The 23,580-nt window shown below is 38.0% G+C and overlaps 1 protein-coding gene across 1 annotated transcript in view; it reads left to right on the top strand.

The window, feature by feature from the left end:
- The first annotated feature begins 2,665 nt into the window (after positions 1–2,665).
- Positions 2,666–23,580, top strand: part of PRIM2 (DNA primase subunit 2) — a 361,392-nt gene continuing 340,477 nt past the window's right edge. The window contains exons 1-5 of the mRNA XM_036767629.1: positions 2,666–2,771; positions 4,694–4,856; positions 6,541–6,644; positions 10,957–11,036; positions 14,492–14,612. Of these exons, the coding sequence (XP_036623524.1) occupies positions 4,703–4,856; positions 6,541–6,644; positions 10,957–11,036; positions 14,492–14,612 (459 nt within the window). The 5' untranslated portion in view covers positions 2,666–2,771; positions 4,694–4,702. The remainder of the gene's footprint in view (positions 2,772–4,693; positions 4,857–6,540; positions 6,645–10,956; positions 11,037–14,491; positions 14,613–23,580) is intronic.

Genomic DNA, 23,580 nt, shown 5'->3' with positions numbered 1-23,580 from the left:
GCATATTCAATATTTTATACCCATAGTTCCCCATCTCTGTAAACAATCTAAACAAGTTTCAAAAGACAAAAACACACTCAACAACATTGGTCCTCATGGTAAAGTACAGTGTCAGATGGTGAATTGACAAAGTCTAAACTGTGGGTGTACCCTCAAGGCTTGGTCCAGAGTCATCTTTTCTTTCTCTGCTTTGTTAATCCTGCTTACTCTTAGAAGATACACAGGCATATACACCCACACACCCACTCTTCACATGGCTATGCATTCTGCCTTATGCCTTTGTGTACCAATAGATGGAATTTTTCCATTACTAGCTAAATCTATCTATGTATCTATCTATCTTTGCTGTGTTAACCACCACCACCACCCCCCTCAATAATAAAAAAGTGTACTGTGTGAAACCCAAAAACATGATTATTATTAATTATCAGAAGGTTTCCAAACAGGTTCTCCTTTTTATATATTGTCACAGAATCTTGCATAATTTTGCCACATAGACAGGAAGCATCTTTGTTGGAGGAGAACATTTAAGGTGATATCTTGTTCTGCTGATTCAAATACTTTTCTATGGATTTGATTACAATATCAAAAAATAATCACTGTGCGATCTTGTATTTTGTTAATTGGGTGATAGTAAAAAAAAAGTGATCTACTTTAGAATACTGTTTGCAAAAGCTAATCTCTTTCCTTCTAATGAATTCCCTCATCCGTGAGTTTGTATAGGTTATAAAGGTGAGCACATGTCTGGGAAGCTACTAGTGTTCATATTTTTTTTAGTACTAATAAAGTTTGAGATTTATTTTTTCCATTTTGACATTTTCTCCTCCTTCAGATATCTTGAGAATCAATCCTTAACACCCTCAAAACTGTGTCACTTTCGGCACAGACTTCCTCTTTGTACTCTTGGTCTTGTAGAGTTATTTTTTTTTAAATTTTTGTTTTCTTTAGTGTTCTTTCCATTTCCTCAGACAGCACATTCCCGACTATGATGTTAGAACCCAAATTCATTTTCCTCGATGGGGAAAAGAATTTGTTTTTTAAAAAATTGCAGATCTTTCCTCACAGAGTTGTGTGGCACTGCTTACATCTTGTCCTTTGCTTCTATGATTCTATTTTTTTTAAAAATTGATTTTATTGACATTGTTGGTTTTTATATCATCTTAGTTTATTAATATATTCTTTCCCTTTCCCTACCCAGTGAGCCATCCTTCCTAACAAAGCATGAGAAGGAAAAAAATTCATCAAAATAAACCAATTTGTCAGCTCTCTATATCTATATGAAACAGGTTTTAATTAAAGAAACAAAAACAAAAACAAATACAAAGCAAATGAAGAATGTATTTTCAAGCTATGTGGACTTCATAAAGGCTATGGGCCTGGAGTTTGATTTGGTAGGAGAAAGGAAGGGAGGACCAAAATGATCAAAAGAGATACTCTACCTCCAGAGTTCATGGATCCTGGGAATAAAGGGTAACAGCAAACCCAAATAAGTTGGAGGATCATTGATTTAGAAGGTACCCAGAAAGTATCTTTGAAGTCATCGAGTCCAATTCTCTCATTTTACAGAGGAAGAACTGAAGCCCTCATAAGTTAAATGAATTGCCCAAGGTTAAACAGGTAGAAAATGTCCCCTGACCAAGTCCAGGATTGGGATTTGAACCCTGATCTTTTGATTCCAAATCCAGTCTTCCCACTGTATCTGTCATCACACCCAAGCCCGGAAGAATCTCTTCTTTTGCTCTCTATATTTAAGGTTCTGCTGCAGCCAGTGCTCCAAGAACTGTCAAGAACTTTAGGGAATCTTAAAAAAAATGAGACCGGTGAATGAACTTTTCCTTCTCTCTGGTTGGACATATTCAAGCTCATACACCCACACCGTGTCAATTTCTGGCCAGGCTACAAACTCTTACCCCTGCAGGGCTCCACCAGTGCTGGGGCTGCGGTCAACACCTCACACCTCACAGTCTCTTTACCTAGATGCACATCCCAGTTTCCACTACCAAATCAAGCAATCATTATTTATTAAGCACTCACTATGAGCCAGGCAATGTGCTAAGCACTCAGAAAGGCAAAAGCTGTCCCTGCTCCCAAAGAGCTCACAGTCTAAGGGGAGAGATAACATGCAAACAACAATGTACAAATAAGATATATTTAGGCTAAACTGCAGATAATCTCGCCCTCCTTAATGCTAGCGCCCCTTCCCTAATAGCATCTCTAATTTATCCTGTAATATCTTATTTGTAAAAGGCTTCGTGCTGAAGGTGGGATTTTAGAGGAGATGTGAGGAAACCAGAGAAAAAAATAAAAACAAAACTCCAAACCAAAAACAATCTCTTCCTTCCTTTAAAGAGTTTACATTCTGACGGGGAGAGGCGGCATATATAAATCAGAACACACTAGATAGATGCAGAAGAAATGGGCGCGTAACTGGAGTGACTGAGCCGTGCTTCCCTGGATACAGGACCAGAAGAAGCATCAGACACTGAGCCGGGCGACCTTGAACTTTGGGGCGGGGCGGGGCCGGCGCGGAGGGAGCGGAGCCGGGCGGGAGGCGGAGCCGGCGCAGAGTGAGAGGGGCCGGGCGGGAGGGGCGGGGCCGGCGCCGGCGCGAGTTGTGACGACTTCCGCCTCCATCCGAAATCTCCCGCCTTAGAGAAGGGCTGAGTCCTGGTTCTAGAGGGAAGGGATCCCTGCACTTTTAGGGGAGTTGGGGCTGCTGCGGGTAACAACTTCGCGTCGGGATCTTGGGACACGTTTCCTCTTTCCAGCCTGTAAGTGGGTTTTGTTTCACTGGGGTTTATGAAGCCCCGGATTCTGTGCCGGGTCCCCGTTTCCCCTCGCGGGGGCTTGGGCTGAGAAGCAGGGCTGGTATTGGGAGGACAAAGTGAGGAGTGGCCGGGGTTGCAGAGTTGGGGGAGAAGGAGATGCTTGTGACCGGGTGTGTGGTGCTTGGGATGCAGCATGCTTAGCTTCCCCGGGAGCTCTAGGTCCGGGAAGTTTGGGAAGATCGACAACTGAAATTGACATGCGTGCGTTCCTGCGCCCGGTTCTTCCCTACCCTGTGTCCCCCTCCCCCCTTTACTCTCTGTGGGCAATTGAGAGTAGGAGGACTTCGGTCCGAGTAGGGGAAGGGCTTGAAAACCGAGGGATTTGCGCCCAAAGCCGTAGCATGCACAGTATTACCGTGTTGGATCACCTGCAGTAAGTGCTTAATAAATGTGGCCAGGAGTGATGGGCTTGAGACCCAGTAAGATCATGGTTTGTACGCCACCTTCCTACACTTAATAGCTGTGTAACTCTAGGCGAGTCACTTAAACTTTAATAAGTTAGAGTTTTTCCTCGTGGGGCTAATAAAGTTGTATGAGAAGCTATTGTATCTCTTTGTTGTTGGTCAGTGGTATCAGTCATGTCCGACCCTTTCTGACCTCATTTGGGTTTTTCATGGCAAAGATACTGGAGTGGTTTGCCATGTCCGCCAGCTTATATTACAGATAGGGAAAATGAGGCAAATTGGGTTAAATGACTTGCCTGGGGTCACACAGCTAGTGTCCGAGGCCACATTTGAACTCAGGAAAATGAGTCTTTCCGATCTTAGACCTGACACTCTATTGACTAGGCCATTGTAGTTGGGACATAGCGAGAAGTGATTGTGTTTCTATCAATTTATATACAGTTGTAGCATGAACGTAGAAACAATTGTGTCTCTCAATTTATATACCATGTTCCATAATGTTCTTTTGTGATCTATTTTATAATTGAATTTTACATATGTCATGTTTAATTTTTTAGATTTTACATTGCACTTTTAACATGACCAGGTATTTGCTTATCCCTGTAAAATGTAATATATGGTCAAAACTACGTGTAAGTCTGTTCGTTCACTTAAGCATTAGTTAAATAAAGTAAAAATATCTATCATGTGGCCAAGCCATATTTAACTTTTCAGTGGACAGCTGTTCTGTGTAGGTGGATCAAGATTTCCAACCCAGAGTTCTCCATACTAATGAAAGCACAGGTCTGAACTGGAAAAAAAAAAAGAGAAAAAAATGAAGTTGACTGGCCACTGTACTCATATTTAATAATAAACTCATATTTATGTAGTTCTTTAAGGTTTATAGTGTATTTTCCTTACAACAACCCTGTTAGGCAGATAGTATAACCAACATTTACTTAGTGCCTGCTATGTGCCAGACACTATAGTAAGTACTTTACAATTATTATCTCATTTGATTCTCACAACCTTGGAAGGTAGGTGCTGTTATTATCCTCATTTTACAGTTGAGGAAACTGAGGAAGAGGTTAAGTGACTTGCCCAGGGTCACACAGCTAGTAATATCTCATTGGGTTTGAATTCAGTCCAGCTTGTGGCAGCTTGTGTGAATAGTAAGAAGGAGATGGATAAGAAATATGGTGTGAAGGTATCAACAGGCAATCACAACATCATAAGACTTATGTAAAAACCAGGTTCATTACAAGAGAAATGAACATTCATGTGGAACCCAAAGAAGTCAGGTCCTCAGAGAATGTGTCAGAGATAGGATTTGAAAATCTCTATCTTCCTCACTTTGAGACCAATACCACACTGCCTCTTAATATGTATGTTGGTGGAAATGAGGAACTCCCCTCAAGTGGGCAAAGTTGAAAGCTATCTTACTATATTTCAGCTAATCTTTTTTTTTTTTCTTTCCTTAAGGTAACAAAGATGCAGTTTTCTGGATTAAAGAGAAAGAAACTGAATCTGGCAGGTGACCAGAGGGCTGCTTCCTATCCTCATAGCCTTCAGTTCTACCTACAACCTCCTTCTGAAAACATATCTTTGTCAGAGTTTGAAACTCTGGCTATCGAAAGACTTAAATGTGAGTGATACTTTACATTCTAACCGTTAGACCTGAAATGTTTAAGGTAATTTTGGATCACTCATTTCTTTGCAATTCAGGTACACGTTAGCCCTGAATTCTAATTTAGCACAACTGTTGACTTGAAGTAGGCTCTGAAATGGTTTGTACTGTTGGGAAGGATGGATAAGTTACTTTCTTTTTTTTTTTTCCTTTCTTTCTGTTAAATTTTAAATAATATTTTATTTTTTTCCCAGTTGCATGTAAAAACAATTTTTAACATTTAAAAAAAAATTTGAGTTTCAGATTCTCTCCCTCCCTCCCTCCTTCCCCTTTCCTCTCCTTGAGACCGTAAGCAATTTGATACAGCTTATTTATGTGCAATCATGCAAAACAAATCTCCATATTAGTCATATTGTGCCAGAAAACAGACAAAAAAACCACACAAAAATAAAGAAAGTAAAAAAAATAGCATGCTTGGATCTGCAGTCAGACTCCATCGGTTCTTTCTCTGGAGATGGATAGCATTTTTAGTCTTGAGTCCATTGGAATTGTCTTGAATCATTGTCTTGCTGAGAATATCGGTGTTACTCTGTACAATGTTCTCCCGATTCTGATCCCTTCACTGCATCAGTTCATGTAAGTCTTTCTGAGATAAGTTACTTTCAAAGCACCACTGATCTTTAAGTGTAGGTCTCCTCATGGCAATCATTTTGATGACTTGTATCTATGTTTCTTCATCCCCATGGTATAGTAAGTATGGGAAATTGTGCTTGATTCTGACATGTCTAGTCGATGCCACAAAAATGAAGTAGTCTGTCTACCTATTCCAGAATGCAATTTGGAACTATGCCCCCAAAGCTATTAAATTGTGTTTACTCTTTGACCCAGGGGTAATACTACTAGGACTATACCCCCAAAGAGATCAAAGAAAGAAGAAAAGGACCTTATGTATAAAGATTATTTATAGTAGCTCCTTTTATGGTGGCTGGAAACTTAGGGGGTACCCATCAATTGGGGAATATCTGAATACATTGTGGAATATGAATATGATGAAGTACCACTGTGTGAAGAATATAATTTTAGGGAAACTTTTATGAAGATTGAAGAGAGTAGAACTAGGAGGACAATTCATACAGTCACAATAACATTGTAAGGACAAACAACTTTGAAAGACTTAACATTGATCGGTGCAATGACCAATCATGATTCCAGAGGACTCATGATGAAACACGTCATCTACCTCCTGACTGAGAAATGAAGGATTCAGGGTGCAGATTAAGATATTTTTTGGGTTTGGTCAGTGAAGAAAGTTATTTTTGCTTGACTATGCATATTTGTCACAAGGATCTTATTTGTCTTTTCTTTTTCAGTGGGGAGGTGAAAGGAAGAGAGGGATTGATTTTCTTTAATTGGGAAAAAAAAATGTAGCACCATGTTTGAGCTCTACATGCTAAATATAGAACATGAAATGGGTAGAGAGGTGAATTGAATTTACTATGAGTTTGAGGAGGGAGATGAACTCACCAAAAATATACTTGATTGTTGCTTTTTCTGTTATATATACCATTAGTTATAATAGGGCTAGGTAAAACAATTAAAGGATTTTTTTCCCTATTAATATAGTTTTTAAAAGCCCAGATTACTTGATTACTTTCTTTCTTTCCCCTCCTCCCCCTCTCATTTTCGCTGTGATTTTTTATAGTGCTCAAAGTAGTTGAAAATCTTGGTGTGAGCTACGTGAAAGGGTCTGAGCAATACCAGAGTAAGCTGGAGAGTGAGCTTCGAAAACTCAAATTTTCCTACAGAGTAAGTACAGATAAAAATCTTTTCATTTGCATAAATTATTATATACCTAAGCCTTCCCCCATCCTTAAAAACTTTCACCAGATCCTACCATCCCCTCAAACTCTTTCCTTATGTCTCTTTTACATTTATCTGCCAAACTTGTAGGGGAGAAACTGGCCATGCTCATTGCCTTCTCTTTTTCTCCTCTTGCTTCCTACTCAACTTAGCATTCAACTGAAGCTTTTCTCCCCAACTGATCTGAGTTATGAATTCTGATGGTCTTTTCTCAGTTTGCATCCTTTTAGTTTATAAGCATTTGACTATTATTTTTTCTTCTTAGATACTCTCTTCTCTCTAGATTTTCTTTATACTAACCACTCTATCCTGATTCACCTCCTTTCTGTCTGTCCTCTTGTTCTCCATCTTATTTGCAGTCTCATCATCCCCATCACGTCCCTTATCTGCATGTGTTCTTCAGGGCTCTGTCCTGGCCTCTCTTGTCTTCTGTAGCTATAGCCTATCTTGGTGACTTCCTCAGCTCCCTCGGGTTTAAAAATCAGCTCTACCAAGATAACTCCCTTAACTCTCAACTAAGCTTCAGTCCAGTATCACCAGAAATCTAGAGGACATTTCAAACTGAATGTTCTGGAAATATCTGAAACTCAGCGTATCAACCAGTTGCCACATCTTAGCATTTATACTATTTCTTGAATCTGACCCCTTCTGTCTACTCACTCAGCTTCCATAATTCAGGTCCTTATCATCCCCTGCCTAGATTATTGCAGCAACTTCCTAATTCTTCTCCCTGCTTCAGTTCTGTCCTTACAAACTAGGACATGGTGATTTTCCTTAAATTAATTTCCTTATAATAATTCCAAAACTAAGTGTAGATCTGACCATGTTACTTTCCTACTCAATAAACTCCAATGGTTTCCTGTTGACTCAAAGATAAAATGCAAATCCCTCCTTTTAGGTTTTCAAGCCCCTCTCAGTTTGGCCTCAGCCTTTCTTTCCAGATTCATTGGACACTATTCCCCCTCCCATATTCTTGTGATCCAGCCAAATTGTTCTTTTTTTTGGTCTTCACATACAACATTCCTTCTTTCATCTCTGTACCTTAGTTCTGGCTATTTCCCATGCTTACATTGGACTTCCTTTTCTGCCTCATATAATCCTTTTTTTCCTTTGAGATGCAACTCAAAGACCTTCTACTATATGAAGGCTTTCTCTATCCCTCCACAACAGCTAGTGCCCTATTTTGGCAAACAACCTTTTATTTAACTATTTTGTATTTTTCTTTATTTATTATGTATATACAATATAAATCAAGATGCATTTATAGCACCAAGCTTTTCACTAGGCACTAATAGGAATAGCGATATGAAAAAAGAAACAATCTCTATATTCTAATGGAAAAGAAAAATACATATAAAGTATAAAATATATATACTTAAAATACATATATAAGCACAAAATATATAAGTATAAAATGTATACATGTATGCTAAATAGCATTATATTATGCATTATTATGTGTATTTTTTCTCCTGCATTAGAACATAGAGATTGTTTCTTTTTTAAATATCCCCATCCCTACTAGTGCCTAGTGAAAAGCTTGGCACTATAAGTGCGTGTTGATTGATGTGGCAGATTGATACGTCTGTATACTTGTGTTAGATGGATCACTGAGTAGCTGCTGGTAACATAAACATTAACTGCTTTATTGGCTGTTAAGGTTATTACGATATATTTATTTCGGTACAACTTTTTTCCGTTTTCAAATTCTCTTATTGAGGATTCCTTTTGGAAAGTTTAATATTTTTCTTTTGGCTAAGATTGTGAGGAATTGTGTTGGATGCATTGGCTAAACTCTTCCATTCATGTTCACAAACCTGGGTATTAATTTTGATCCTTTCCTCCCATATCCAATTAGTACTCAAATCCTATTAATTCTACTTCTTTGATATCTTTTCCATCTATTCCCTTCTCCTTATTCCTAGTGTTACCATCCTAGTACCCTTCTTCATCATCTAGTCTTGCAGTAACGTCCTAATGATTTGTCCATCTCTGTTCTCTTCTTCCCAACTGTCTCAAGTCATCTTTCATACTTAGGCCCAGCTAAATCTTCTATGTGCACAGATCTGTTTGTTATCTCTGTGTTCAGAATCTTTCAGTAGCTCCCTATTTCCCTCAAACAAGGTTCATGCTTCTCAGCCTTGCATTCAAGACCTTCCACCATGTGACAGCACTCTATGTTTCCACACTCTATGTGTTCTTTGCTCTTGCCAAGTGCGCCATTCATTGTTCCTCTTATACATTTCATGTCTCAATAATGCTCCTTTTCCCTAGGCCTGAGGTGCTTTCTATCATATCCGTCAGTTCAAAAGTTCTGCCCAACTAAAAATCAGCAGCAGTCTCTTTGTTTATGAACATACCCTTCTTATATATTTTTCATGTTATAATTTTTTTTAATGTATCAAAAGCCCTTGAGAGCAGAGACTTTATCTTATTCAATCTTTGTAGCGACCAGCTGAGGTCTCTGTAGGTTGTGGTTGTTCTGTAGTTTCAGTTGTGGCCGACTCTTTGTGACCCCATTGGGGGTTTTCTTGGCAAAGTTACTAGAGGAGTTTGTCATTTCTTTCTCCGGCTCAATTTTACAGATGAAGAAACTGAGGTAAAAAGGGTTAAGCGTCTTGCCCAGACACAGCTAGTAAGTGTCTGAGGTAAGATTTGAACTCAGGGAGATGAGTCTTCCCGACTCTGGGCCTGGCGCTCTATCCACTGTGCTACCTAGCTACCCCATGTAGCTAGTATTCAGAGTTGTTAAATTTTAACTTTTCCCTTACAATAATAATACTTTTTTATGGTGACATTTTATACTCAGTTAAATTCGAACCATTTTGTTTAATTTTACTTTTTTTAGGAGAGTTGGTAGTGGGATCACATTCTGTGATTTCATTGTTATAGGTAACTTCCAGTGAGGAAATTTGCCTTTACAAAGTCAATTGTCAACTTTCTGTGACTTCAAAAGTTTTAGATAGTTCCTTGGGGGCATTCTGAGGTTAAGTTACGGTGTGGAGAAACTGAAGTACAGAGAGGTTTTGATTTTCTCAAGATTAATAGGCATCAGAAGTGAGATTTAAAACTAAGCTCTTTGACTCCAGAGAGTTATTTGCCCCATACTGAACTTGGTTTGCTTTATTTATCAGTAAAGGCCAAGATTCCTTGGCCCTCTGGCAATGATAGAGTTTTGTGCCTTAGTTATGTTACCCTGGAATCCTTTCATGTAAGAGCAAGTTTCTTGAACCAGACTTAGGTTTTCCCAGGTCACAGAGTGATAGGAACATAGATTTAGACTTGGAAGGACTCATCTAATTTAGCCCCCTTGTTTTACGTATGAAGAAACTGAGGCCCAGGAAAATTGTCACATAAGTAATAAGTAGCAGAGTCTCGGTTCAAACCTAGGTCCTTTGACTTCAGACTCTAGAGACACCTGCCAGTGGTGCAGTAGAGAGTGTTGGGCCTAGAGTCAGAAATACCTGAGTTTAATAACACCCTGAGATAAATGCTAGCTCGGTGACTATAGCAAGTCACTCAGCTTATGTCTGCTTTAGTTTCCCCAACTGTACAGCTTGTATCTCTGAGGATCTCTATGAGGATCGAATGAGATGATATTTGTAAAGCGCTTAGCACAGTGCCTGGCACATAATAGGTATAGAAGTAAAGAGGAACAAAGGAAGTAATATTTGTAAAAATAGTGTTAGGATGGTGTTGAGTATGCAAGGAGTTTAGGATGGTACGGTGGCTCAGTGGATAGAGTGTTGGGCCTGGAGTCAGGAAGGCCTGAGTCCAAATCCAGCCCCAGATACTTACTAGCTGTGTGACCCTGGGCAAGTCACTTAACCCTGTTGCCTCAGTTTCCTTATCTGTCAAGTGAACTAGAGAAGAAAATGGCAAACCATTTCAGTATCTTTGCCAATAAAACCCCAAATGGGGTCAGGAAGAGTCAGACATGACTGAACATCAATACAGGAAGTTTAATAATGCTTATTTCCTTTCTTCCCTTCCTTCTTAAATCTAGCATCCTTTGCATTGCCTCTTCGGGTAGCCGTGTGTCCTTGGGAAGGGGAGGAGCACTTAAATTGCTCCATGGTTTACTGTCATGTGAGGATAAATATAAAATCTACTTAGCATTCACTAAATATTTTTTTTGGTCAGAGCTTGTATGAATCTTGTGGACTTTGAAGTTTTGATGTCTTCTGTTGCCTCAGTATTTTCTTATTCCTTTGAATTTTTTTCCTGATTAACTTAAATGCTTGTTATTGCTTTGCAGGAAAGTTTAGAGGATGAATTTGAAGCACGAAGAAGGGATCACATATCTCATTTTATCTTGCGTCTTGCTTATTGCCAGTCGTAAGTATGCAGGGATTATATTTCTGGTTCGTGGATTTGTGCGTAGTTCATATTGGAGTTTGAAATCTTGGGGTATAGGTTGGTATAATGAGGGTTGAAATGTTATACTGTGTGTAGAATTTCTTAGATCAGGGTTAAATAATCTACAGGTCCATTCATGCCCCAAACTGAACATGGATCAACTTCTGGCAAGGCCTTTTCTGGCTGTGAGAATCCGTGGCTAACTTGTGCTCCCGTCTCCACAAGAGAGAGTTGGCAGCCAACATACTATCAGCTCCTCTCTTCCACCTCTACTCTGGGGTTTGCATTCCACACCATAGCATGTTCAAGGAAAGGCTTTGGAATGTTGGCATGTTGATTTTGCAAGGTGCCGCACTTTTTAAGATAGAGTTTTCTATTATAGCAATTTTCTAAGTAACATTCCACAATTTTAAAATGATTCAGAATTTTGGATTCTTGATTCTACCCTTAATCTATGGGTTTCTTCTCTTTGATTTCTGAAATATCAAATTAATAGAATTAGAGTAAAAAGGGATCTGAGAGAGCATCTCAGCCAAGCCCCACATAGAGAAATTGAGGTCCATAAAGATTAAACGGTTTGTCCAAAGTTACAGAGCTAATTAGTGATAGAACTGGGTGACACTAGAACCTAGATAATAGGATCATAGATCTAGAGTTGAAAGGGACCTCACTGATCATCTTGGCCAGATCTTTCCATTTACAGATGAGGAAACTCACTGAAGTACAGGGAAATTATGTGACTTGCCCAAAGTGATATAAACAATAAGCATTAGAGGCAGAATTTAAACCCAGGTTGTCCGATTACAAAGCTCTTTAGACTGTATAGGAACAGACATAGTGCTCCTGTTCTCTAGGTGGTCTCTCCTGGTGATCTGCTTACCCACTTTTTTTAAGCTACAAAATCATGCTAATGTCAGTGATTCATAATTGCTTATTATTAATGAATTTCTGAACCAAATAGCCTTTTTTTGGTATCCTCCTGAAACATGAAATATCGCCTACAGGTATATTTGAGGGGTTTAGTTGAGGGTGGTAGCAGATTAGAGGGAAGGTGAAGGTGAGTCATAGCTAGTTTGAAGTAGGTAAGATAGAGATGAGAATTAGGGAGGAGGCAAGAGGAGGGTGCTTATGATGCTAAGCACAGATCTTTAATAAATACTTGTTGGTTGAGAATTTAGCATCAGTAAAGTAGATGAGACTGATTTTATTAGCACAGTTAAATGGATTTATATGTCTATTTGCTGTGGAGTCTGTTCTTGGTTTATGTTGATCATGGGTTAGAACAAAATAAAAATTGGAAAGGGGTGTTTAAAGTGTAGGAGAGTTTTGATAACAGAAAAAACCTGGCATACTTAAGAAAAATGCCAAGGAAAGCCCTGTCACTCAAATGTGATATGAGCTTTTTCTTTATTTTAAGGGATATATGTCTGTGTTTCATATTGTCTTATAATAGTGCTTAGATAGGCTCAAGTATGTTTATAAAATGTGGTTATACTTTATAATAAAGTAAAACTGTTACCTTTTATTAAGTCAATAGTGCCACCTAGAGGAAGAAAAAGCTTGCCTTTCTTTTGCATATTCTTTTTAATATTAATGTTCTGTTACATGTTCATGCTTCATTTGATTCGTAGATTGGCTGGAAGATGATCAGAAAGGTGTACAAATGAATGTGAGGGAAATTACTGGGAGATTCTTCTTACGTGGCAGTCAGTGGTCTGAATGTTTTGAACTCGTTTCAAAAGATACTCTGTGGTGCCTTTCTTCAAACTATGGGTGTCTGTGAAAATCAAATTTTTGTAAATTGAATCATTCTTTCCCTAGAGTAGCTTAATATTTAAAGTAACTATCTGGTGAATTATTTTTATAAATGGATTAATTCTTTTGTAGTACTAATACCTAATTTATTTGCTTTGTAAATTAAGGGATCGCTTTTTTTTTTTTGTAATTAGTTTAAAAAAAAGCGAGGCACACCTGTACCTACCTAATATTATGATTTTATAAAATTTAATACTACAGGCAAAACTTTTGACTTACTGAGAAATACCTCTTTAGGTATTTAGGTAATAAGAATTAGAGGCAGAATTTGAACCCAAGTCCTCCGATTACAAAGCCAGCGCCCTTTACACTGTATAGGAACAGGCACAGTGCTTCTGTTCTCTGGGTGTCCTCTCCCATAACTTTATCGTATCATTTGTGATATACTTTAGAATGTTATACTAAATGTTTGGAGATGAAGTCTAATTGTTTAATCATACCATATTTAGTTCATCAGTCTTACTTCATATTTAGTAATTAGTAAAACCAAATAAAAGATAATCCTTATGGTGTTTAAAAATTTTGCTCCATCAGAAACAACATAAAGCTTTGGAAATATTAAATTAAAGTTTTTTAGTAAGTGGTAAAATATCTTTTCTAGGAATTTTTAAAATAATAACTCCTCCACATCCTTCCCATCCTGCCCAATTTTAGTTAAGTCAAATCAGCTAGCTTTTTTTATTGCCTGCTATGTGCCAGGCACTGCGCCAAGTGCTTGAGACCAAAAATGGCAAAAAATAGCCCCTTCTTTCTAGGAAATCACAGTCTAATGTGTGAGGCAACATGCAAACAACTATGTACAGATATGATATGTGTAGGATAAATTGGGTGTCGTCCCAGAGGCAGTGGGCTAAGATTAGGGACAGGCTTCTCGCAAAAGGTAGGACTTTAGCTGAGACTTGAGGGAAGCCAGGAGGTAGAGATGAGGAAGGTGAATGTTTTAGATGGAATGGGAGTGGGGGTGGGGACAGTCAATGAAAACAGTTGGAGTCAGGAGAAGAGTAAAGAGGCCAGTGTCACTGGATAGCAGAGATAGCAGAGTATGTGCATGGAAGTAAAGGTAGGTAGGGATTGGGTTATGAAGGGCTTCAAAAGCCAAACAGGATTTTATATTTCTTCCTTGAGATAAGAGGAAGCTACTGGTGTTTATTGAAAAGGGGTTGGGTGGGGCGGGGATAATATGGTTAGACCTGCACTTTAGGAAGATCAGTTTGACAGCTGATTGGAGGATGTAAGGAATATGGAGGAGTACCAAGATACTTTAGGCAAGGAAACCAATCAGCAGGCTGTTTCAGTAGTCCGGATGAAGAGAGCATGCTCAAAATTAGGGTTTAAAGTAGTTTTCTTTTTCCCGGAATGCTTTATTTTCCTCATTTAGAACAATCAATTTTTTATATCTACAGAATCTCAGAATTTTCTTTCTTTTTTTTTTAACAAAACTTTAATATTTGGTAAGCTTATTGTCTTTATTTTTAAGAATGCATCTCATTTTTGCTCGTTATCTCCCTAGAAACATCTTGGTTTGTGTTTGGTTAATCTTCTTAAATACTCTTTCATGAAAATCGCCAAGAGTTGTGATCTTTGGGTTCGTAACCTATACTTCTCTTTCTCTGTATCAGAGAGGATCTCAGGCGCTGGCTCATTCAGCAAGAAATGGACCTGTTTCGATTTCGATTCAGCATTCTGCCTCCTGACAAGATCCGGGGTTTCTTAAAGGATAGCCACCTGCAGTTTGAAACTGTAAGGATATTTTAATAGTTTTATTTTCTTAGTATCTGCATTTGTGATTTGCTTCTTCCTTGAGTACATTAGGGATCTTCTATTTCATCAATGTGGGTAGGTTTTCTATAGACTCCAGTCACACCACCTAACTGGGGCAGTCATCATGAATTGCTAGGCTGAAAAAAATTCATCACTTGGTTACTATTCTCACTGAACCTAGGCTCATATTCAGATGTAAGACATTCAGGTTATCTCTAGGCCCATCCTCCAGCTCTAACTAGACCTAGGTGGCACAGTAAGCCTCTAGTCAGCAAGACTCATTTCCTGAGTTCAAATCTGGCCTCAGACACCTACTAGCTGTGTGACCTTGGGCAAGTCACTTAACCATGTTTGCCTCACTTTTCTCATCTGTAAAATGAGCTGGACAAGGAAATGGGAAACTGCTTCATTATTTTTGCTAAGAAAATCCCAAGTGGAGTCATGAAGAATCAGACATGATTGAAATGACCAAATAACGAATAACCCAAGAGACCTTACATGGCTTTGAGAGCCCAAGGATACCAAGCCTTGGAACTGGGGCCTTTAATGAAGAGGATTTTATAATTTAGAGAGGCATCTGGGATTATAAACAAGGGTAATTTACCCAGCAAAATTAAGTATAATTCTGAATGAAAAAAAATGGACACAGTGAATTGATAGACTTTCAGGTATCTGTGACAAAAACAGCAGAACCTGATGGAAAATTTGACGTATAAAATCCAGGAGAAATATAAGGTCAATATTAAAGAGCAATTCTAAGGGACTTAGTAAGGTCAAATTGTTTACTTCTCATGTGTGGAAATGCTATCATCACTCCTATGACTGTCATCGTTATTTGGGTAGTTTGAAAGAAAGGCTTGGGCTGAGCTGTGTATGATGGGGTGATTCTAAAAAAATAACACCATAGGGAGAGATAAAAATCGAGTAATTATCTAATGCAAATGAGGCATAAAAGGAAAAATTGATACAGAAGAAGCTAGTAGGGGGGAGGTGGGTAGTGCTGGAACCTTACTCATTAGGAATGGGTTTAAAAGGGAACAACATATATATCTAGAAAGGTATAAAAATCTTCTACATTCAGGAAGAAGAGGGCAAGGGGATAGGGTGGGGGGAGAAAAGGGAGGGACTCTTGGAAGGGTGAGTAGGTTAAGGAATAGGAGGGCAAGGTAATGGGTAGAAGTAAAGCAGAGAAGGGATAGAGTAAATAAGATGAGAAGGATAGAGAGGAAAAATAGGAAGGAAAAAAATCACAACAAGTAATTATAGCTTAGAATGTGAATGGGATGAATTTACCCATAAAACAAAATGAATAACAGATTAAAAATTTGAATTCCACAATTTGTTGTTTTCAGGAAACGCTATAAAAATGAGAGATACACATAAGGATAAAATAAAAGGCAGGAGTAGTAATCATGATCCCAGACAAAGTTAAAGCTGAACTAGATTTGATCAAAAGAAAAAAATAGGGAAACTACACTGTGTGTCAGCAATATTGTTCAATATTGTTTTAGACCATTTAAAATAACTGGACAGTATAAAATACTTGAGAGTATACCTGCCAAAACAGACACAGAAACTATATGAACATAAACATAAAACACTTCTTATACAAATAAAGTCATATTTAAATAATTCAAGTAATATTTATTGTTCATGGGTAGAGAAAACCAATATAATTTAAAAATGTCAATTTTACCTAACATTTATTTATTCAGTGCCATCCCCATTAAGTTACTAAAAATTATCTTACTGACTTAGGAAAATAATAACGTAGTTCATTTGAAAGAACAAAAGGTCAGGAATTTTAAAGAAACCAGAGAAAAAAGGTGCAAAGGAAGCAGATTTAGCAGTATCACACCTTAAACTATATATTATATAGTATATATATATATAAGGTGAATGCATTGTTGAAGTACAAAATGGATAATTTCTGTTATTTTAAATTAAAGTTTTCTGGTGTAAATAAAAGAATAGAAGGAATGCAGAAAATTGGGAAAAAAACTTTCATAGACAATCTCTCAGAAAGGATAGGTTTGAGTTGGAATACTGCTGTGGTGTAGGAAATGATGAGCTGGTTGATTTAGAAAAACATGGGAAGACTTGGACTTAGGAAGGAAGACGCTGTCTCCACCTTCAGAGAAACAGATGACAAATGGAAATATGCATAGTATGGTCTTATGTGTATGAGTGTATGTGTGTATATACATATATATGTGTGTTTATGTTTATAGATACCTCTGTGAGTGTGTGTGTGTGTGTGTGTGTGTGTGTATGTGTATGTATCTATCTATCTATCTGTGTTTAATTGTAGCCTTCTTTAGGGCAGGGGAGGGGAGTCAGGGAAGGGAAAAAATAAAGTAAAAAATGAATAGCAGAGAACAAAAGAAAGCCTACAAGGAAGCAAAAAAAAGCTGGGTAACTGAAAACAATGTGTGGCATTTATTATATAGATTTTCTAGAAATGGAAATTTATTGTTAAATCTTTTCTTATGTTCTACTGTGTATATGGCAGTGTTCTTTTTTTTTCTTTTCTTGTTTTGTATTTAAGTTTAGAATGAGTAAAATTTACAAAAAGAAGAGAGGCATAGTGGACAAAGGGTTTGATTGTTTCAGTGTGTATGCATCATGTTCATGATCTGTTTGTGAGATGATTGCTATGAATATGAATTTTAGATTTAGGACAGATTAATGAAGCAAAGTAATATAATTTTCTTATTTACAAAATATTTTAATTCTGTATATTTTATAGTAATTGCCAAATCAAAGGAGAAATCAACTGTTTACAATCTACAAAATCTTGGATGTGGGTTAGGGGTGGTGTTCCTCTAGGTCAGAAGTTCTTGATCTAAACTTATTTTAATATTTTGATAACTATATTTTATTGTAATTGATTTCTTTTGTAATCTGTTTTATACATTAAAAAACCCTAACTTATTCTGGGAAGGGGTCTATAGGCTTCACCAGACTGCCTAGGGGGCCCATGACACACAAAAACATTAAGACTCCTTCCTTAGAGATATATTTTCCTATTGTCTTACTGGTGAACACATGCTTACAAGGACAGCTGGTCTAGACTCTTCATTGTTGGGGAATGCTTGCCCTGGCTGGGTCCATGCCTCTCATTATAAGTTTTGAGTATTTGCTCTTAGATGACCCACAGTAGTTACTGCCACTCAGCCCTTATATCCCTAGACACCTGTATTAGCCTAAAAAAGAGAGACCTCTTTGCTAGTCGCGTACTGGTCATTTTCTTGTGTCTCCTGGTGGACATAAGAACAAGAGGTCCCATACAAAGTTGTTGACGATCAAATGATATACGCCTGATATGTCCTGAAGGAAGTGGAGACTGTCTCCAGGTGAAGCCCACTCTTCAAAATGCAGGGGAGTCCAAGCTGAGTTGAAAGCAGAAAAATTTTATTAGGAGGAAAATCAGACATTACTGCTGAGACTCCCAGTACAAGGTGCAAAGGAACTCACAGCCCAGGAGAGGCAGGGAAGATTTATGCTTGAAAACCACAAAGGGGAGGTTCAGGGGGGGTGTTGGGAAAAGAATGGACAGCTTTTCCCAGGAACAGGTGGACATAAAAGCAGGATGTTTTGCGGGAACAGTTGACCCTAAGGCTGATTTGGGCCAGTTTGTCGGGGCACAACTCAGCAAGGTCAGCCAGCGGACACCAGCAAAGGCGTCTTGGAGTGAACAAGACTTTGGCTCACTGCAGGCTCCTGATTGGCTCCTTTCAGCAAACAGGGGCTTACTCTGTGTCCAGTGCATCTGCCTGGTAAGGGAATTCACAGAAAGCACATTAATCTCAGGGGTACTTCCACGATATAGTTTCCCCCGAGAGGAACATGGGTGTGTTTGTAATAAAGGCAGTGTAGACTGGTGAAATTTCCAAATGTGTACACACTACAGATGGCAAAATAGTTTACATCACAGGACTTTCCCTTTTCTTTTACTCTTTGTTAAGTGTTGCTGTTATCTGTGAGATTCTCAGGGAGCAGAAGCTTGAGAATTTTTGTAGGCCTCAGGCTTCAGTCTCCTGTTCAGCGATGTTTACGTAGGGTCATACAATATTAGGGAATTTAGCTATCATGTAACCCATCTCCTTTGTTTCATAGATAAGAACAGCAATACTAAGTTTTGGTGCTGTCCCAAAATATTTTCATATCACTGTATCTAACTTTTCACTTCCCGGAAAGATGATCTAACTTTCTATTTTATTGTTCTCTTGACAAAATAGAACTTCTACTATGTGTGTGACTTTTAGCAGACTGATGCAAATTATGTTTTATTTACTGTCTTTAGAGAAAGTGTAAAGAAATAATAGAATTAGAAGATTTAGAGCTTTAGAGACTATCTTATCCAGCCTCATTTATTTTTCATTTAAAAATATTTTTTTTTGATATATGTTGTTTTTTGATCTTTCCTTAATTATCCACATTTATTTCTCTTCCCTCCTAGACCCAAGGGAGCCATTTGTTATAATAAGAATATAAAATAAAGAAGTAGGGGGGAAGCAGTTCTTCATAATTAAACAACCTGTCAGCCCATTTTGACAGTACACGTAATGTTTCACGTCCATAGTTGCCTACCTCAGCAAAGAAGGGAGGAAGTGTATTTTTTTTAAAGGCTTTTGAGGCCAGTCTTTGAGGCCGATCTTTTAGCTGTTAACCCAGTTCCAAGTCTATTGATGGTGCCGCTGTGCCGTACCTCACCTTTCTTTTACTTAGTTTTTTCTTTAATTGTTTTTGTTTAGATTCTCAAACCTGACAGAATTTCATTTGGTGGTTGTCCCTGTGACCCAGTTATTAGGGCTGATCTTCTGAGTTTTATTCTTGACGCTAACTGCTTTAGTGTAATTATCCTGTGTCAAAATTTCCTTTCCTGACATGATCGATTGCATCTGTATACAGTGATAGTTGAATCCGAACTTGAAAAATCTTAGTCTGAAACATAAAGCAACAGAAAATTGCATTTTTTGTAAGTTGGTACACAACTGTCTGGATTTTAATATCTGAAATTGCCAAGAAGGACTGGAAGTGGAATAGAGACTATCTTATTTGTATTCATTCCCAGTAAGGGTCATTTTGAATCTTTGTGTGTAGTTCATTGATTTACCTTGGTTATGTTACAGGACAGGGTGAATGACCAAGGCTATAGATGGTATTAATGGTTATTCATTTAGATGTTTAGGGAAAGGTCAGGACTTTCATGCCTGTCAGCTTGATGGACAAAGAACTTCCCTGCTGCTCTAATTCAAAATTGTTGACAACTGCCTTGAGGTCTTTTAGAATTTCATTTCAGGGACAGTAGAAAAAATACTGTATTATTCCTTAAAAATTTTTTTTTTAGGATAGTTATTGCTTTGGTACAAATTAACTTTTATTTCAGTTTAGAAATACCTGTATTTCAAATCTTATTAGGGAGGCATGGACTGTTTCTCAAAATGTTTTTATATGTGAGCAAATATCATAAAGAAAAAGATGATAGCTAATTTTAATTGTAGAAAGGCTTTATTTAAAGAGATGCTGCCTTATTTTTTGAATCTGGCCCATACTTTATCATATACATTTATCCGTCTATCTATCTATCTATCTATCTATCTATCTATCTATCTTTTTGTCTAGATTTGTGATTTTAATTATTTTTAATATTTTTATTTTATTATATATTTATATTATTATATTTATATATTATATATTTTTATTAGTGTGGGAAATTTCTGGAGAGGAAATTTCTTCTACTGATAGAGATCAGCAATTAATCTGTAACTTAGAGAGTTCCCTGGGGACCTTAAAGATTAAGTGACTTGACCCTGGCCACACAGCTCTGGCTATAAAGGTGTGTCTTGAATTCAGAGCTTCCTCATTCCAGAGCTGGCCATCTATTCATTATGCTATACTGCCTCTCTTTTTTCATTCCTATATGATATTAATGGATGTAGTCTTATACTGTATACCCTGTATTTGCATGTCTTAAGTAAAGTGTGTGTGTATGTATGTGTGTGTGTTGTGTACACGCATGTAGTTTAAACCTACATAGGATTTATAATTGACATCAGAGTCAAAGGTTCGGTTCTGATTAAAATGATGTGGGGTACATATGGAATCATTCAGCTTTCTACCTCACATGATAATACCCTTGCTATGTGGTCATCCAGGCATGCTAGTCTCCCACTCAGTTAACTTGGGTGGCTCTCTATTACCTCCAGGATCAAATATAAAATTTTCTGGCTTTTAAAACTCTGTGTAACCTGGGGTCTTTCTAATTTTCCAGTCTTATTACCCTTTTTTCCTCTTCACTTACTTTATGATCTGGCAGTACTGGCCTTCTCACTGTTCCTTGTGCCTAACACTCCATTTCCTGATTCTGTGGCTGTCCCCCGGCCCTGTGTCTGGAACCCTCTCCTTCCTCTCCTTCACCTTCTAACTTCCCCAAATTACTTCAAGACTCAGCTCAGATCCTGATTTCTACAAGAACCCTTTCTGGATCTCCATCACTGCCAGTGCTTTCTCTTTGGGATCACCTTTGACATATGCTATATTATATCTTTTCTGCACGGTTGTTTTCATGTTGTCTCTCCACTGGATTGTGAATTCCTTGGGGGCAGGGGTTGTGTTTTTGTCTTTCTTTTTTTTTGTTCCCAATCCCTTAGCATAGTGAGTGGTATGTAGTAAGCGCTTAATGAGTATTTATGAATTAGTTGATTGATTGATTCTTTAGATCAGGAGTTCTTAACTTTTTATGTGTCGTGGACCCCTTAGGCAGTTGGAAAAGTGTATTGATCCCTTCTGAGAATAACATTTTTAAACACTTGAAGGAGCTGCTATATTTTAATTAGAGTTTAATGAAAATAAAAAGGTTAATGAAAAACTTAAAAATAATTTCACATACAAATTTATAGAATCCAATCCATGAAAACTATCCATGAACCCTTTGGACCCTGGGCTAAGAACCCCTGGCTTAGCTACTTTCAGTGACTCAAGGTGTCATTTAATTCCTCTGGTCAATGAATCTGGGGTATTAGAAACTTATGTACTAATCAAAGATAATCTCAATTGTTCAACAAATATTTGTTAAGTATATACTATGTACCAGGAACTGTACTGGTATTGCATACAGAGACAAAAATGAAACAGTTTCTGACCTGAAGACCCACTGAGAGAGACAATATATGTGTATGTATTGTTTATTATATATATGTATGTATATTATGCCATATATGTCTACAGATGTTGTATGTATTCAGAAAATTGCCTGGTATTTCTTTTGCATGCACATATATATATGCATACAAATAAAATTCAAGTTAATTTTTTTTTTAGGTGAGGGTTGGTAGGATCAGGAAAGACTTCCTGTAGAAGGTTGTATTTGAGCTAAGTTTTGAAGGAAGCAAAGGATAGTAAGAGGCAGAGGAGAGGAGGGACAGGTAGTTCAAAAGGCATAGAGATAGGAATGTATTGTGTGAGGAACAGGAAGAAAGCCATTCTGGTTAGACCATAGAATGTAGACAGGGGAATGCGATATGTAAAAACCCTGGAGCACTAGTTTGGGGCCAGATTGTGAAGGGCTTTAAATGCCAACCAGAGCCGTTGATATGTGATCCTAGGCTTAGTAGAGAGCTATTGGAATTGGAGTAGGGGACTGAAATGGTCACATTTTAATTTGTGGAACATCACTTTGGCAGGCGTATGTTGGATGGCTTGAGCCAGCTAGACCAGTGAGGAGGCTGTCGCACAATTGTACAGGGAAGGGATCGTAAAAGTCTGAACTAGGGTCTTGGCCATGTGACTAGAGAGATGGGCACAGGAGAGAGAGAGAGAGAGAGAGAGAGAGAGAGAGAGAGAGAGAGAGAGAGAGAGAGAGAGAGAGAGGTGTAGATACAGAAGTGACAAGATGATAAGATTTGGCAACTTGATTGGATGTTTCCATGAGGCACAGGGAAGATTTGAGAGTAACGCTGAAGTTGCATCTCATACATACCTGATTCCCTTCTCCTTTAGTGATGTCCTAATGACTCTATTATTTTGGAAGTTTCAAGGCAGGAGGTGACCATGGTAACAACAAATGTAGGTTTGAGAAATATTTTAGAAGCATGAAATCGCTCAGCATCCTTCAAGCTGTATCATGCAGGTGATTATCTGTATGTCCTGTGAGCTGTGGCCTCCTTTAGGGTGGGCACTGTGTCTTGTTCTTCTTTGTGCGCCCTATGGTATACATTTAATTAATATTCTTTGAATCAATGACTGAATCAGATTTCCTCTGTAAAGAAAAAAGATAAAGAGGGAGGAAGGAAGATAAGACTTGTAAGTAGTTGGATCAACAATAATGCCTGCTTTATAAATTGAGTCTCATTTTGAGACAGAAAGAATTTGGAGGTTTACGATGCCTAGCAAATGTAAATATGTCATGGGGGCAGCTAGGTGGCACAGTGCGTAGAGCTGTGGGCCTGGAGTCAGGAAGACTTGAGTTCAAATTTGGCCTTAGACACTTCTTCACCGTGTGACCTTGGGCAAGTCACTAAACCTGTTTGCCTCAGTTTCCTCAAATGTAAATTGGAATAATAATAGCACCTACGTCTCAGGTTGGTTGAGGATCAGATGAGATAATAAGTGTAAAGCACTTAGTAATAGCGCCTGCACATAGTAGGTGCTGTCTGAACATTGGCTGTATTATCAATGTAATAAAAATGAAGAATTAATTTTTAGAGCTATCTAAAAGAGGAATGATCTGTCTTAGAAAGCAGTGGATTCCTTTCGCTAGGGACCTTTTAAATTTAATTAAATTTTATTTTTGCTGGAGATCTTCCAGCAGGGCCTGGGAAGACACTTGTCAGGGGACAGTGTAGAAATCATTCTTGTTGGTGTGTGGTTCAGACTAGGTGGCCTCCCAGGCCCTTTCCAACTCTGCGATTATGTAGTAGCTCAGATTTACACGTGGTTTTGA

The sequence above is a fragment of the Trichosurus vulpecula genome, chromosome 7 (assembly GCF_011100635.1).
Source record: "Trichosurus vulpecula isolate mTriVul1 chromosome 7, mTriVul1.pri, whole genome shotgun sequence".
NCBI lineage: Eukaryota > Metazoa > Chordata > Mammalia > Diprotodontia > Phalangeridae > Trichosurus > Trichosurus vulpecula.
This window is presented reverse-complemented; position numbering and strand designations above follow the sequence as displayed.